At 42.0% G+C, this 12,099-nt stretch overlaps 2 protein-coding genes across 2 annotated transcripts in view; both read left to right on the top strand.

Annotated features, from left to right (window-relative positions):
- Positions 1 to 11,600, top strand: part of LOC120473353 (mixed lineage kinase domain-like protein) — a 67,908-nt gene extending 56,308 nt beyond the window's left edge. The window contains exon 11 of the mRNA XM_039663142.2: positions 9,093 to 11,600. Coding sequence (XP_039519076.1) covers positions 9,093 to 9,130 — 38 coding nt within the window. The 3' untranslated portion in view covers positions 9,131 to 11,600. The remainder of the gene's footprint in view (positions 1 to 9,092) is intronic.
- LOC120477580 (uncharacterized) lies at positions 3,045 to 9,085 on the top strand. Its single transcript, XM_089127827.1, has one exon. It carries the CDS (start codon positions 3,334 to 3,336, stop codon positions 7,606 to 7,608), a length of 4,275 nt encoding a protein of 1,424 aa, XP_088983953.1. The 5' UTR covers positions 3,045 to 3,333; the 3' UTR covers positions 7,609 to 9,085.
- Positions 11,601 to 12,099: the final 499 nt, after the last annotated feature.

The following is a 12,099-nucleotide window of genomic DNA, read 5'->3' as shown; positions in this document are numbered from 1 at the left end:
ATTTCGCTTGTACGTAGCAAACTTAATCACAGGATGTGTGTAGTTTCAAAATATTGCGCCAGCTTCAGTGTTTGTGTGTGTCTGTGTGTGTATGTTGCACATCCGGACGCGATTACAACTCTATAAGTACATAAATGTATCAAATAACCATACCGAGAAGTACTGGTCCATTCTCATTTATGTTTATTCTGCCGGAGTCTCTTCGTACTATTTATATATTCCGATTCAAACGTATGCTGAATGACATTCAAAACAGCTGTCCGACTGCCATAGGTATCAAGTTACGCCCTCATCCAAAGGCAGGGCGGGGATATGCAGCTCATTTGCATTTAAGGTGGTATAGTCCCCGAAACAGCTAATTTTTAAGCAGGCCCCAAAATGACATTTTCAAATGGTCATAATAAATTAACTATGGGGTATTTTGAGCTGAAACTTCACAAATACATTCTGGGGACACCCGAGACCAACATTACATCTTGTAAAAAGGGGCATAATAGGTGCCCTTTAAATTTGGGTCTGTTCCTCACAATTATGGATTCTGAAGACGTGGTTTATCCGTGTTTTCTATTACTTTTATGAATTTATGTTTTTGGCATATTTTATGGTTCTATTGTCAGTCCAAGCATAGGACTATACTAAGAAAATGCCTATTGTGTTCCACGGCAAACTAAATAAATATTCATGATAAACAATGATTAAACAATTACAGAAATTATATTAGGTTTTAATGTATAGACTTTTTTTAACATGTAATCTTTCAAAACTAGTTTTGTCACAGAGCAGAGCGAAATTCTATTTTATATAAAATGAAACTGCATTTAATAAATGTGACTGAAAACATAATTTATATACAACAATAAAATAGAATAATATTGGAAATATAAGGAAATGTACATATACAGTAGAACCACACTTCATGTGAATGCACACCAATACTAGATCACATTGTCAAAATAGAAAGCTTATTATGTTGTGTCTAGAGTTATCCATTCTTCCCCACTAGATGGCGCTGTTTGCTTTAGTTTTAGTTGAACTTCCATCGGAAAAACTTTATTTGTTGTACTTCATAGTGACAATCACGCAAACTTCAGTAGCCATTTTTCCAGTTATGCGCAGCAGAGATCGCGTGCTGTTTTCTCTGGATTCCAGTGTTGTTGTGTAATGCCCCAGAGAAGCTTTGCTTGTAAGTTTATTTCATATAATTGTAATATTATATTCTTCGTATCTGTATCTTATTAAGATGAGTATATTAGACGCACGTTAGCGGTTCCACGTGCTTTATACGGACATTTCAAAGATCGCCATGTGATCTCGTAACAATTACTTTAACGATGTCAATGTAAATTTGTGTAAGTAGTAATTGTATTTTGGTTATATTCTAATTAGTATTTTTGTATTTCTTTTTAGTTTCACAAAAATAATGTAACATTGAGAGAAACAACATGATTGCACTCAAGTAAAGAAGATAATGGACATCCTCTGAGTGGTCATTGAAGCCTCTATATCACGTTACATAGTGTTTAGCTATCTGTATATGCATGCTCGACGTACACGCATGCAGAGGACAGAATAGTGAAAAAGCACCATGACGGGCTGACGACAAAACTCCTGAGAAGGACAGCCATCCAGTTATTCCACAGTTGACTCAAGATGGATGTTAAAGAGAAAACTGAAGAACAACAGCTGTCCACTTCTAATGCCTCACTCCGTCAACTGGAAACCAGATCGGTGATATCTGCATCTTCCAAGAGCTCAAGATTGTCCACAGCAAGTATGGCAGCAACCAGAGCACGAGCTAAAGCAGAAGCAGTGAGAGCACGTACAAACTTCGTGGAAAGAGAGGCTGAGGTTCTTCTAGAAAAAGCTAAACTGGAATCTGAATTGTTATCACTACAGCATAAAAAGGAGTTTGCAGCGGCAGCAGCAGAGGCTGAGTTTCTTGAAGCGGCTGCATTAGAGATTGAGTCAGGAGAAATTAATACGGCTACTGATGTCACAGCGTTTCCACCGGAGACTATTGAAAAGCGTACAAAGGACTATGTCGACAGTCTTTCTGGATTAAGTTTTCACCGTCTCCCTCATGTTAAAGCAGAGTCTGACTCCTGTGATCACGAACAGTTTATGATCGCGCCTGTGTTTCCCACCACGGCTGTCATCATGAGCAATGCCACACAGAACGTTGACAGACTTAACCATATTCCAACTCCTAGACCAGACACTGTAAACCAGCTAAGAATGCCCAGTGCACGGTTATCATTTCCCCAGCACACTCCTGGCAACCTGCCAGACACATCAATCTCTCATAAAGACTATGTAAAATTTCCGGTTTCAGAGAAAGTGAGCCAACCTCAGACTTCCTATCTCAGCGGTTCTACGCAACAGCCTCCCTCGACAAACCATGCAGGTATGAGTGAAATAGCCAGATACCTTGTGCGTCGTGAGCTTGTGAACTCAGGGCTTAGTAAGTTTGATGATCGTCCGGAAAACTACTTAGCCTGGAAGTCATCATTTAAGAGTGCTTTAGAAGGATTATCGCTCACCCCAAGCGAGGAGCTTGATCTCCTGACAAGGTGGCTGGGACCGCAATCCTCAGAACAAGTCAAGAGATTGAGAGCTGTGCATGTCGCTGATCCAGCAGCCGGTTGTAGAATGGCATGGTCCCGTCTAGAAGAAAGCTTTGGGAGTGCTGAAATTATTGAGAAAACACTTTTTGATAAGCTGGATTGTTTCCCTAAAGTGAGCAATAGAGAACCCCAAAAGTTAAGAGAACTTGCAGATCTGCTCAAAGAAGTGGAGTCAGCAAAGCTTGGCGGCTACTTACCCGGGCTCTCTTTCCTGGACACAGCGAGGGGCGTGGCACCTATTGTCAACAAACTTCCTCTTAATCTCCAAGAAAAGTGGATGTCCCAAGGGTCTCAATATAAGCTTCAGTACCAGGTACCATTCCCTCCATTCACATTTTTCACAGATTTTGTATGTAGGGAGTCCTATATGCGCAACGACCCAAGTTTCGCACTCCACTTATCTACAGCTGCCCCTGTAAAGCCTGAAAACTCAAGTAAAGAAGATAATGGACATCCTCTGAGTGGTCATTGAAGCCTCTTCATCACGTTACATAGTGTTTAGCTATCTGTATATGCATGCTCGACGTACACGCATGCAGAGGACAGAAGCTTCATCTCTACTCATAAAACTGAGGTTGCACAGACAACCAGCTCTTCTGATTCGCCGAACAGTAAGCCTGATATCAGCAAACAATGCCCCATTCACAAAAAACCCCATCCTTTCAAACGGTGCAGAGCCTTTAGAGCTAAGAGCATTGAGGAACGGAAAATGTTTTTGAAGGAGCATAATATCTGCTTCAGATGTTGTTCTTCGAATGAGCATGTGGCCAAAGACTGTGAAAATGTCATACAGTGTACAGAGTGTGGCAGCAACAAACATGTCACAGCTCTTCATCCTGGACCACCTCCATGGATACTAAAAACACCCAACACAGAGCATGGCGGGGAGAGAGAAAGTGCAAACCCATCCATCAACTCTAAATGCACAGAGGTTTGTGGGGATACAAATAGTTCACAGTCCTGTTCAAAAATCTGTCTCATCAAAGTTCACCCTAAGGGAAAGCCAGACAAATCACTGAACGTCTATGCTATTCTCGATGATCAAAGTAATCGCTCACTTGCCAGAGCTGAATTCTTCGACTTCTTCAATCTCAAGGGCACAGAATTTCCCTACACTCTGCGTACATGCGCTGGAGTCACAGAAATGTCTGGGAGGCGGGCTATGGACTTCATCGCACATCCTGTAGATGGCAGTCTTTCAGTACCACTCCCTACGCTCATTGAGTGCAACTACATGCCTGAAGACAGGTCAGAGATACCCACTCCTGAAGCAGCAAAACACCACCCACATCTCAAATCTATTGCTCATCTCATCCCTCCTCTAGATCCAAATGCTCAAATACTTCTCCTTCTTGGACGTGATATCCTCCAAGTCCACAAGGTAAGAGAGCAACGCAATGGGCCACAAAATGCTCCCTATGCTCAGAGACTGGACCTGGGCTGGGTTTTGGTTGGTGAGGTGTGTCTTGGGGCTGCTCACAAGCCTTCAACTGTTAGTGTTTACCGCACAAACATTCTAGAAGACGGGCGTCCATCTTACTTTAGTCCTTGTCCCAATAAACTCTACCTCAAGGAGAGATTAACTGCACAGCCAAGTGTTAAAGTCTCTCACCTGCCCCAATTTGCTCCCAGCCCTCCGGCCACTTCAGTCTTTGAAAGAACGGAAAATGATGAAAAAATAGCCCCTTCAATTGAGGATAGGCAGTTCATTCAGTTAATGGACAAAGAAATGTTCATGGATGACACTAACAGCTGGGTAGCACCCCTTCCTTTCCGTGCACGTAGACAACGGCTTCCAAACAATCGAGAGCAAGCCCTGAGCCGTTTGAACTCTCTCTGCCGTACACTACGTAAGAAACCTGAGATGAGAGAACACTTTGTAGAGTTTATGCAGAAGATCTTTAATAACAATCATGCCGAGCCAGCTCCTCCTGTGAAACCAGGGGAGGAGTGCTGGTACTTGCCCTCCTTCGGCGTATACCATCCACGCAAGCCTGGTCAAATTCGGGTAGTGTTCGACTCCAGCGCCCAGTTCCATGGTGTGTCTTTGAACGATGTGCTGCTAACAGGCCCAGATTTAAACAACAGTCTGCTAGGAGTCCTACTTCGATTTAGGCACGAGCCAATAGCCATCACTGCGGACATAGAGCAAATGTTCCACAGTTTCATCGTCAGAGAGGATCATAGGAACTTCCTCCGCTTTCTGTGGTTCAAGAACAACGACATCTCCCAAAGTATGGTAGAATACCGCATGAAAGTCCACGTCTTTGGCAACAGCCCCTCCCCAGCTGTTGCCATTTATGGCCTCAGACGTGCTGCCTTGTATGGGGAGGCGGAGTTCGGTGCTGATGCGAGACATTTCATTGAAAGAGGCTTCTATGTTGATGACGGACTCAAGTCATTTCCTTCCATCAACGAAGCTATCAGTTTGCTTAAGGCTACTAAAGATATGCTCGCTATCTCTAACTTGAGACTCCACAAAATAGCATCCAATAGCCCTGCTGTGATGCACGCATTCTCTCCAGCCGACTATGCCAAAGACTTAAAACATTTGAATCTAGACACTGATTCAGCCCCTTTACAGCGCAGTCTTGGCTTGAGTTGGGACCTTCAGAAGGATACTTTTACATTCCACGTCAACCTCAGCGACAAGCCATTCACACGCAGAGGAGTCCTGGCGACTGTAAATAGCTTGTTTGACCCTCTTGGTATGGTGGCGCCAATCACAATCCAAGGGAAACTGCTACTCCGTGAACTTTCGAATGGGAAGTCGGACTGGGATTGCCCCCTCGCAGCTGAAAAGGAAACGGAATGGAACCTCTGGAAAGAATCGTTGCAGGACTTGGAGCAGCTCCAAATTCCCAGAGCTTACACCGTAATGTCCATTTCTCAATCTGTAAAAAAGGAGATTCACATCTTCTCAGACGCATCTGTTCAGAGCATATCTGCTGTTGCATACTTGAAAGTGACGGATTATGATGGAATGTGTCAAGTTGGATTCATTATGGGAAAAGCCAAGCTAGCCCCACAGACTGGACATACGGTTCCCAGACTCGAACTGTGTGCGGCCGTCCTTGCAGTCGAAATGGCTGAACAAATCGTCCAGGAACTAGACATCAAACCTCACACCCTACTGTTCTATACAGACAGCAAAGTTGTATTGGGGTATATCTACAATGAGACTCGCCGCTTTTATGTGTACGTCAGTAACAGAGTTCAAAGAATTCGAAAATTCACTCACCCAGAACAGTGGCTTTACATTCCAACCTCACAAAACCCTGCGGATGTTGCTACTAGACCAGTTCCTGCGTGCCGTCTGACTGAAACCAACTGGCTCACCGGTCCTACATTTCTGCGGCATCCTTCACCCACCCCTGTGAATGAAGCTTCCTATAATCTTATCGACCCAGATACAGATGTGGAAGTGCGAGCAAACGTCACCACCTGTTTAAACCCTACTTCTGGTCTTGGTTCTCACCGCTTTGAAAAATTTTCAACCTGGAGATCCTTAAAAAGAGCTGTTGCTTCTCTTATTCACGTCGCTCAGTCTTTCAGAAACAAAGAAAAGTCGTGTTGCGGCTGGCACCACTCCAACTGTTCGTCCACGCCCGAGTTACTGACTCACGCTGAAAGCGTCATCATCAGGTGTGCACAACGAGAGGCTTATAAAGCAGAAATCACTTGTCTGGAAAATGAGAGTGACATTTCTAAGCAGAGTTCTCTCAAGAGACTTAACCCTATCCTGGAGGACGGACTCCTAAGAATTGGTGGCAGACTAGAACAGTCCACACTCCTCAGCAGAGAGAAACACCCTCTCATCATTCCTGGCCATAGTTACATAGCAACCCTCCTAACAAATCATCACCATGAGAAAGTAAATCATCAAGGTCGAGTATTTACAGAAGGAGCAATCCGCTCTGCAGGATTCTGGATAGTTGGAGCAAAAAGACAGATCAACGGTGTCCTCCGCAAGTGTGTCACTTGCCGCAAACAAAGAGGTAAAACAGCTGAACAAAAAATGGCAGACCTCCCTTCTGACCGCATCAGCATGGAACCACCCTTTACTAATGTCGGCTTGGATGTGTTTGGTCCTTGGAATATTTCAGCTCGCCGTACCCGGGGGGGCCAGGCCTTCAGTAAAAGATGGGCTGTAATATTCACATGTTTATCCGTGCGAGCCATTCATATCGAACTGATTGAGTCAATGGACACATCAAGTTTCATTAATGCGCTTCGCCGTTTCTTCGCCATACGAGGCCAGGCAAAGATCATCCGATCCGACTGTGGTACTAATTTCCAAGGAGCATGCAGAGAGTTGAATGCACTTGTGGTCTCGACCAAAGATTCAAGCGTGACCAAATACCTCAGTGAGGAAGGTTGCAAATGGATCTTTAACCCACCTCATTCATCCCACATGGGAGGAGCATGGGAGAGGATGATCGGACTTTCGAGACGAATCTTAGACTCGATGCTTCCTCAAATCAGCTCCTCACATCTTACTCATGAAATGCTGTCAACTCTAATGGCCGAAGTGTGTGCTGTGATCAACGCAAGACCTCTCGTACCCATTTCAACTGACCCCGAGTCGCCCTTTCTCCTCACTCCAGCAATGATCCTCAACCAAAAGGTGTGTACCCCGTACGCACCTCCAGGACCTTTTGAAGGTGCCGATCTATATCGGAAGCAGTGGAAAAGAGTGCAGTACCTCGCAAGCATATTCTGGGAAAGATGGAGACGAGAATACCTTGCATCTCTTCAATCGCGCAAGAAATGGCAAGACAACAAGCCTAATATCAAAGAGGGAGACCTGGTCCTCATGAAAGATGATCAGGTGAAAAGGAACGAATGGCCAATGGCTCTGGTCACCAAAGCCATCCCCAGTTCAGATGGCAAAGTCAGGAAACTGGAACTCAAAGTTACAAAGAGTGGAACTGCTAAGACATTTTTAAGGCCTATTACAGAGGTTGTTTTGCTTATGTGTTAAGTTACTCTGTGAATTCGAATTCACTTGTTGGAAATTCAAGTATGGCATTATGCTTAATACCAGACGGGGAGTATTATGTTGTGTCTAGAGTTATCCATTCTTCCCCACTAGATGGCGCTGTTTGCTTTAGTTTTAGTTGAACTTCCATCGGAAAAACTTTATTTGTTGTACTTCATAGTGACAATCACGCAAACTTCAGTAGCCATTTTTCCAGTTATGCGCAGCAGAGATCGCGTGCTGTTTTCTCTGGATTCCAGTGTTGTTGTGTAATGCCCCAGAGAAGCTTTGCTTGTAAGTTTATTTCATATAATTGTAATATTATATTCTTCGTATCTGTATCTTATTAAGATGAGTATATTAGACGCACGTTAGCGGTTCCACGTGCTTTATACGGACATTTCAAAGATCGCCATGTGATCTCGTAACAATTACTTTAACGATGTCAATGTAAATTTGTGTAAGTAGTAATTGTATTTTGGTTATATTCTAATTAGTATTTTTGTATTTCTTTTTAGTTTCACAAAAATAATGTAACATTGAGAGAAACAACATGATTGCACTCAAGTAAAGAAGATAATGGACATCCTCTGAGTGGTCATTGAAGCCTCTTCATCACGTTACATAGTGTTTAGCTATCTGTATATGCATGCTCGACGTACACGCATGCAGAGGACAGAATAAAGCTACTGCAGGCAAATGAGTCTGATCACAGTTATAGAACTAAACTGGAAAGTTGATCTTGAGGGCTATAGTTGCTTAGGATGTGTTTTTCTGACTTTAAAACTGTGCATATTGTTCCTTTATTGAGATTTTTCTGTATTGCTCATTCTAGCAACTTAAGAATCTCATGTTGTATCTATTTCTCTGTGCTGTGGGCCATTAGTTTAGCAATAAGTTTGAATTACCAGATACAATTAAAATTGGCCCATGAAAGTAAGATGATTGTGTTTGTTACAGAGGGAGAATAAGTCTGGTGTGACTACAGAACCAACTGAATCTAAACAGGGCAGCAAGCTGTTGAAAATTATGTGTTTGACCCAAGACAAGGCAAACCTAATGGCTATAAATATTAATGATTATTCTGTATATACATAAATACTAATTATTAAGCAATGAAGCAGTAATAAATAAAACAAGAAGGGAAAATGATGACGAAAGACAATTCAAAATTAAATACATGAACAAAATGACTCATTCAAGCAAACCAAATGTCAACATATCTGTTATACCAAACTTTTGGTGAAATATTTCAAGAAAGGACAAACAGCCTACAATGGGCCAAAAAAGACATAACCTTACAGCTAATCTTTACTCTTACTCAAAAAGCACAAAACTGACATCATTATAAACAAGATGATATTAAATAGATAATGTGAATATGTGAAAAACAACATACAAATGATCATTTTTGATGGTTAATGGTAACAATAGAAAATCTGAATTTTAAGAAAGCATTATTTATGGTCTCTTTTTTCTGTTTTAAGTGTTGGTGGACATGCTCCTTAAAATGGTGGACGATTGATGGAGCACCTCTGCAACTCTAACCAAGCCTGCAGGCAACGATATGATACAATCTATTACCATCTACTTCGGGGGTATTTCCTGAAAGCAGGATCAACTTTACTTCACATAAACCCTGAACTCTTGGGGAATGCCAGTTCTAGAACATCTGTGAGGAATTCAATGGGCTTTATGCCCAGCTGCACTACTTCCTGAACTTCAGCTCCTTGTTTCCTGTCTGCTATTATTGGCCAAATTGATTAATTCAGGTGTGTCTGATTATTGTTGCCATGACTACTGAGGTCAGGTACACCTGAATTAATCAATTTGGCCAATAATGGCAGACAGGAAACAAGGAGCTGGCTGAAGTTCAGGAAGTAGTGCAGCTGGGCATAAAGCCCATTAACGTCCTATTGGTAACCTAGAGAAAACTCGTGCACAAAGACATTTTCTATGGATTGCAGCTTTCATGAGTCAGCATGGAATGGAAGTTAAAACATACTATACTTTTTTTTTTGTTTAAAGTCAATATGAAATGGAAATTCACTCTTACTATTTTATGAATGCATATTATTGATCTTATTGTGAACGATTCATTCTTGCATGTTTAATTATTTTTAATCTTGTAACTTTATTCAAAATGTCATAACTGGATGCTGGACTTCTCCAATCTCGTAGTCCGCTTAAACTCTGCCCTTCTTTGTCACTACTTCCATTTTAATTTGACTTTAAGTGATGCAGAACTTCTTGTTGTTAAAGGGTTAGTTCACCCAAAAATGAAAATGATGTCATTAATGACTCACCCTCATGTCGTTCCAAGCCCATAAGACCTCCGTTCATCTTCGGAACACAGTTTAAGATATTTTAGATTTAGTCCGAGAGCTTTCGGTCCCTCCATTGAAAATGTAGTCTGGGGTTCCCCATAGTACTGCCTTACCGCAGCGAGATTTTATTCACGCTGAAAGGCAGTCTGGATACCATGGCCAGATTTTCGCCTCATTTAGGGAACCAATCACAGAACGGGGTATATCCATTTATATCTATGGATTCAACATGGCAGCAGACGTGAAGCTACCTTTTGATGCAGCCTTAGATATTGTTTTAATTTGTTTAGAATGCAAGTTATTTATAAAAAAGTTTATTTTATAAAAAATATTAGTTATTTATAAATTTAAAAAAAAGAGCCGCTTTTGCCGTTAAACTTCGCGAGACCCCAGTCGTTAATGTTGTCTCGCCATTAATCGCCCTAATGGAGGACCAGGTACAGGAGGTGGTCAACCTTGGAATATCTGCCGCTCAGCTGTGTCCCGAGAAAGACAATGCAATAAAGAATTGTCGATAGCAACATCTGTTCGGCAGTCCAGAGGCCTGCATGAACGCAAAGTGGCAAGACATGCTAGCCAGGGAGTTGTATAGTACCAACCTGCTAGTCATCGTTGTCGACGAAGTCCATTTAACTTATAAATGGTAAGTGGTATTTATTAATATCATATTGTCATTATGCCTGTAGACTACCTACTGTGGTTGTCACAGTGCCACTAAGTTGTGTTTTTTTCAATATCAATATACAGCTACCACTTTACTAGCATAACTTTCAGCTGTGCACACATCCTCGATTAAAATTGTTGACACTTTAGTCATTGAATACAATTTTTTTTTTTTTTTACGTGTGAAGCACAAGCGCAGACAATTTCCAATGCAAATAACAACTTCAACATCTATGTTAAACTGTAGGCTACTTAATACTTGTGTTCTTCTAATTGAAATGATTGGCTATGAGCTACGTACAGACGCATTTGATAGACATTCTTAGCACCCAATAAACGGTACCGGGCATTCGTAAACCACGCATCAAATACGAGAAATTGTGCATGTGGTTCCCAGACCCAAGTCTCAACGAGAATTGGGTCTGGCATTAGCTAGGCTATTGAAAATGTATACCCGGTATACTGTCCATGTCCAGTTCAGTGAGACATAAGTTCCGCATTCAGTGAAAACGCTGACGTAAGACACTGCTGACGTGTAATCTGGTGCGCCCGAGCTCCATTTACAGTCTGAGATCCACGCTGTAAACAAAACAATCTTCGCAAACATGTCTAAGGATTTCCACACAGAGGAAGACTTGCATTTTTATATTTATTTGAACAGTCATATTTATTTGAACCCGAATACACGGACACACCAGATCACACATCAGCAGCGTCTTCCGTCACTGCGAATTTGTGAACGCGGATTGACAACAGAAACGGACAAAACAAAAAAAAGCTTTGACAAAAGCTCTCGGACTAAATCTACAATATCTTAAATTGTGTTCCGCATATGAACAGAGGTCTTACAACATGAGGGACAACATGAGGGTGAGTCATTAATGACATCATTTTCAATTTTGGGTGGTTTAAGCAACGTGATGCACTGTACACTAACAGCTTTTGGTCATGTTTGTCAGTTTTGTCTGTGAAAGGCTCAGTAAAGTCAAATCTTGAGTGACCATCTACCTGCTCTCACTGTGATTTCATCCACACAAACACACTGATGCCGTGACCCATTGTTTCTTCAATCAAGGTGGCTCCTGAAGCGGCCAAGGGTTCATCTTAAAGCATCCGCTGGAGTCACACACATATTTGCTTTTTTTTTATACTTTTTTTGGGGAAATTTTCATCATTAGTAGGTAGTCTGAGCCATGTGTTTCTATTGAAACTATTCAATGGGTAAAATTTAGAAGTGTACGTGGTTGTGCGTGACGCTTCAGGAACATATGGGACAGGACCTCTGACCTTAGGGATGGCCAGTTTTCAGTTCCAGTTTGTGCCCCTAAGTAGAGACTAAACAGCAGTAAGGACCTTATCTGGGAGGGTGAAAGGTACAGCGGATGAAGAGGAACCTTGCAAAGAGTATAAAAGCTGTCTCATATCTTCCTGGAGGGCTCTCACTCACTCCACAGGGTAACTGCTGTGTTGGGGACTGCAAAAATACTCTTGCAAATATAAATAC

This window comes from Pimephales promelas, chromosome 25 (assembly GCF_988280905.1).
Source record: "Pimephales promelas chromosome 25, fPimPro1.hap1.1, whole genome shotgun sequence".
Classification (NCBI taxonomy): domain Eukaryota; kingdom Metazoa; phylum Chordata; class Actinopteri; order Cypriniformes; family Leuciscidae; genus Pimephales; species Pimephales promelas.
The sequence above is the reverse complement of the archived record's forward strand: the minus strand, read 5'-3'. Positions and strand labels throughout refer to the sequence as shown.

Coding starts and splice junctions, on each gene's coding strand:
- LOC120477580 (XM_089127827.1), top strand. CDS start 3,334: ATGTTTTTGAAGGAGCATAATATCTGCTTCAGATGTTGTTCTTCGAAT.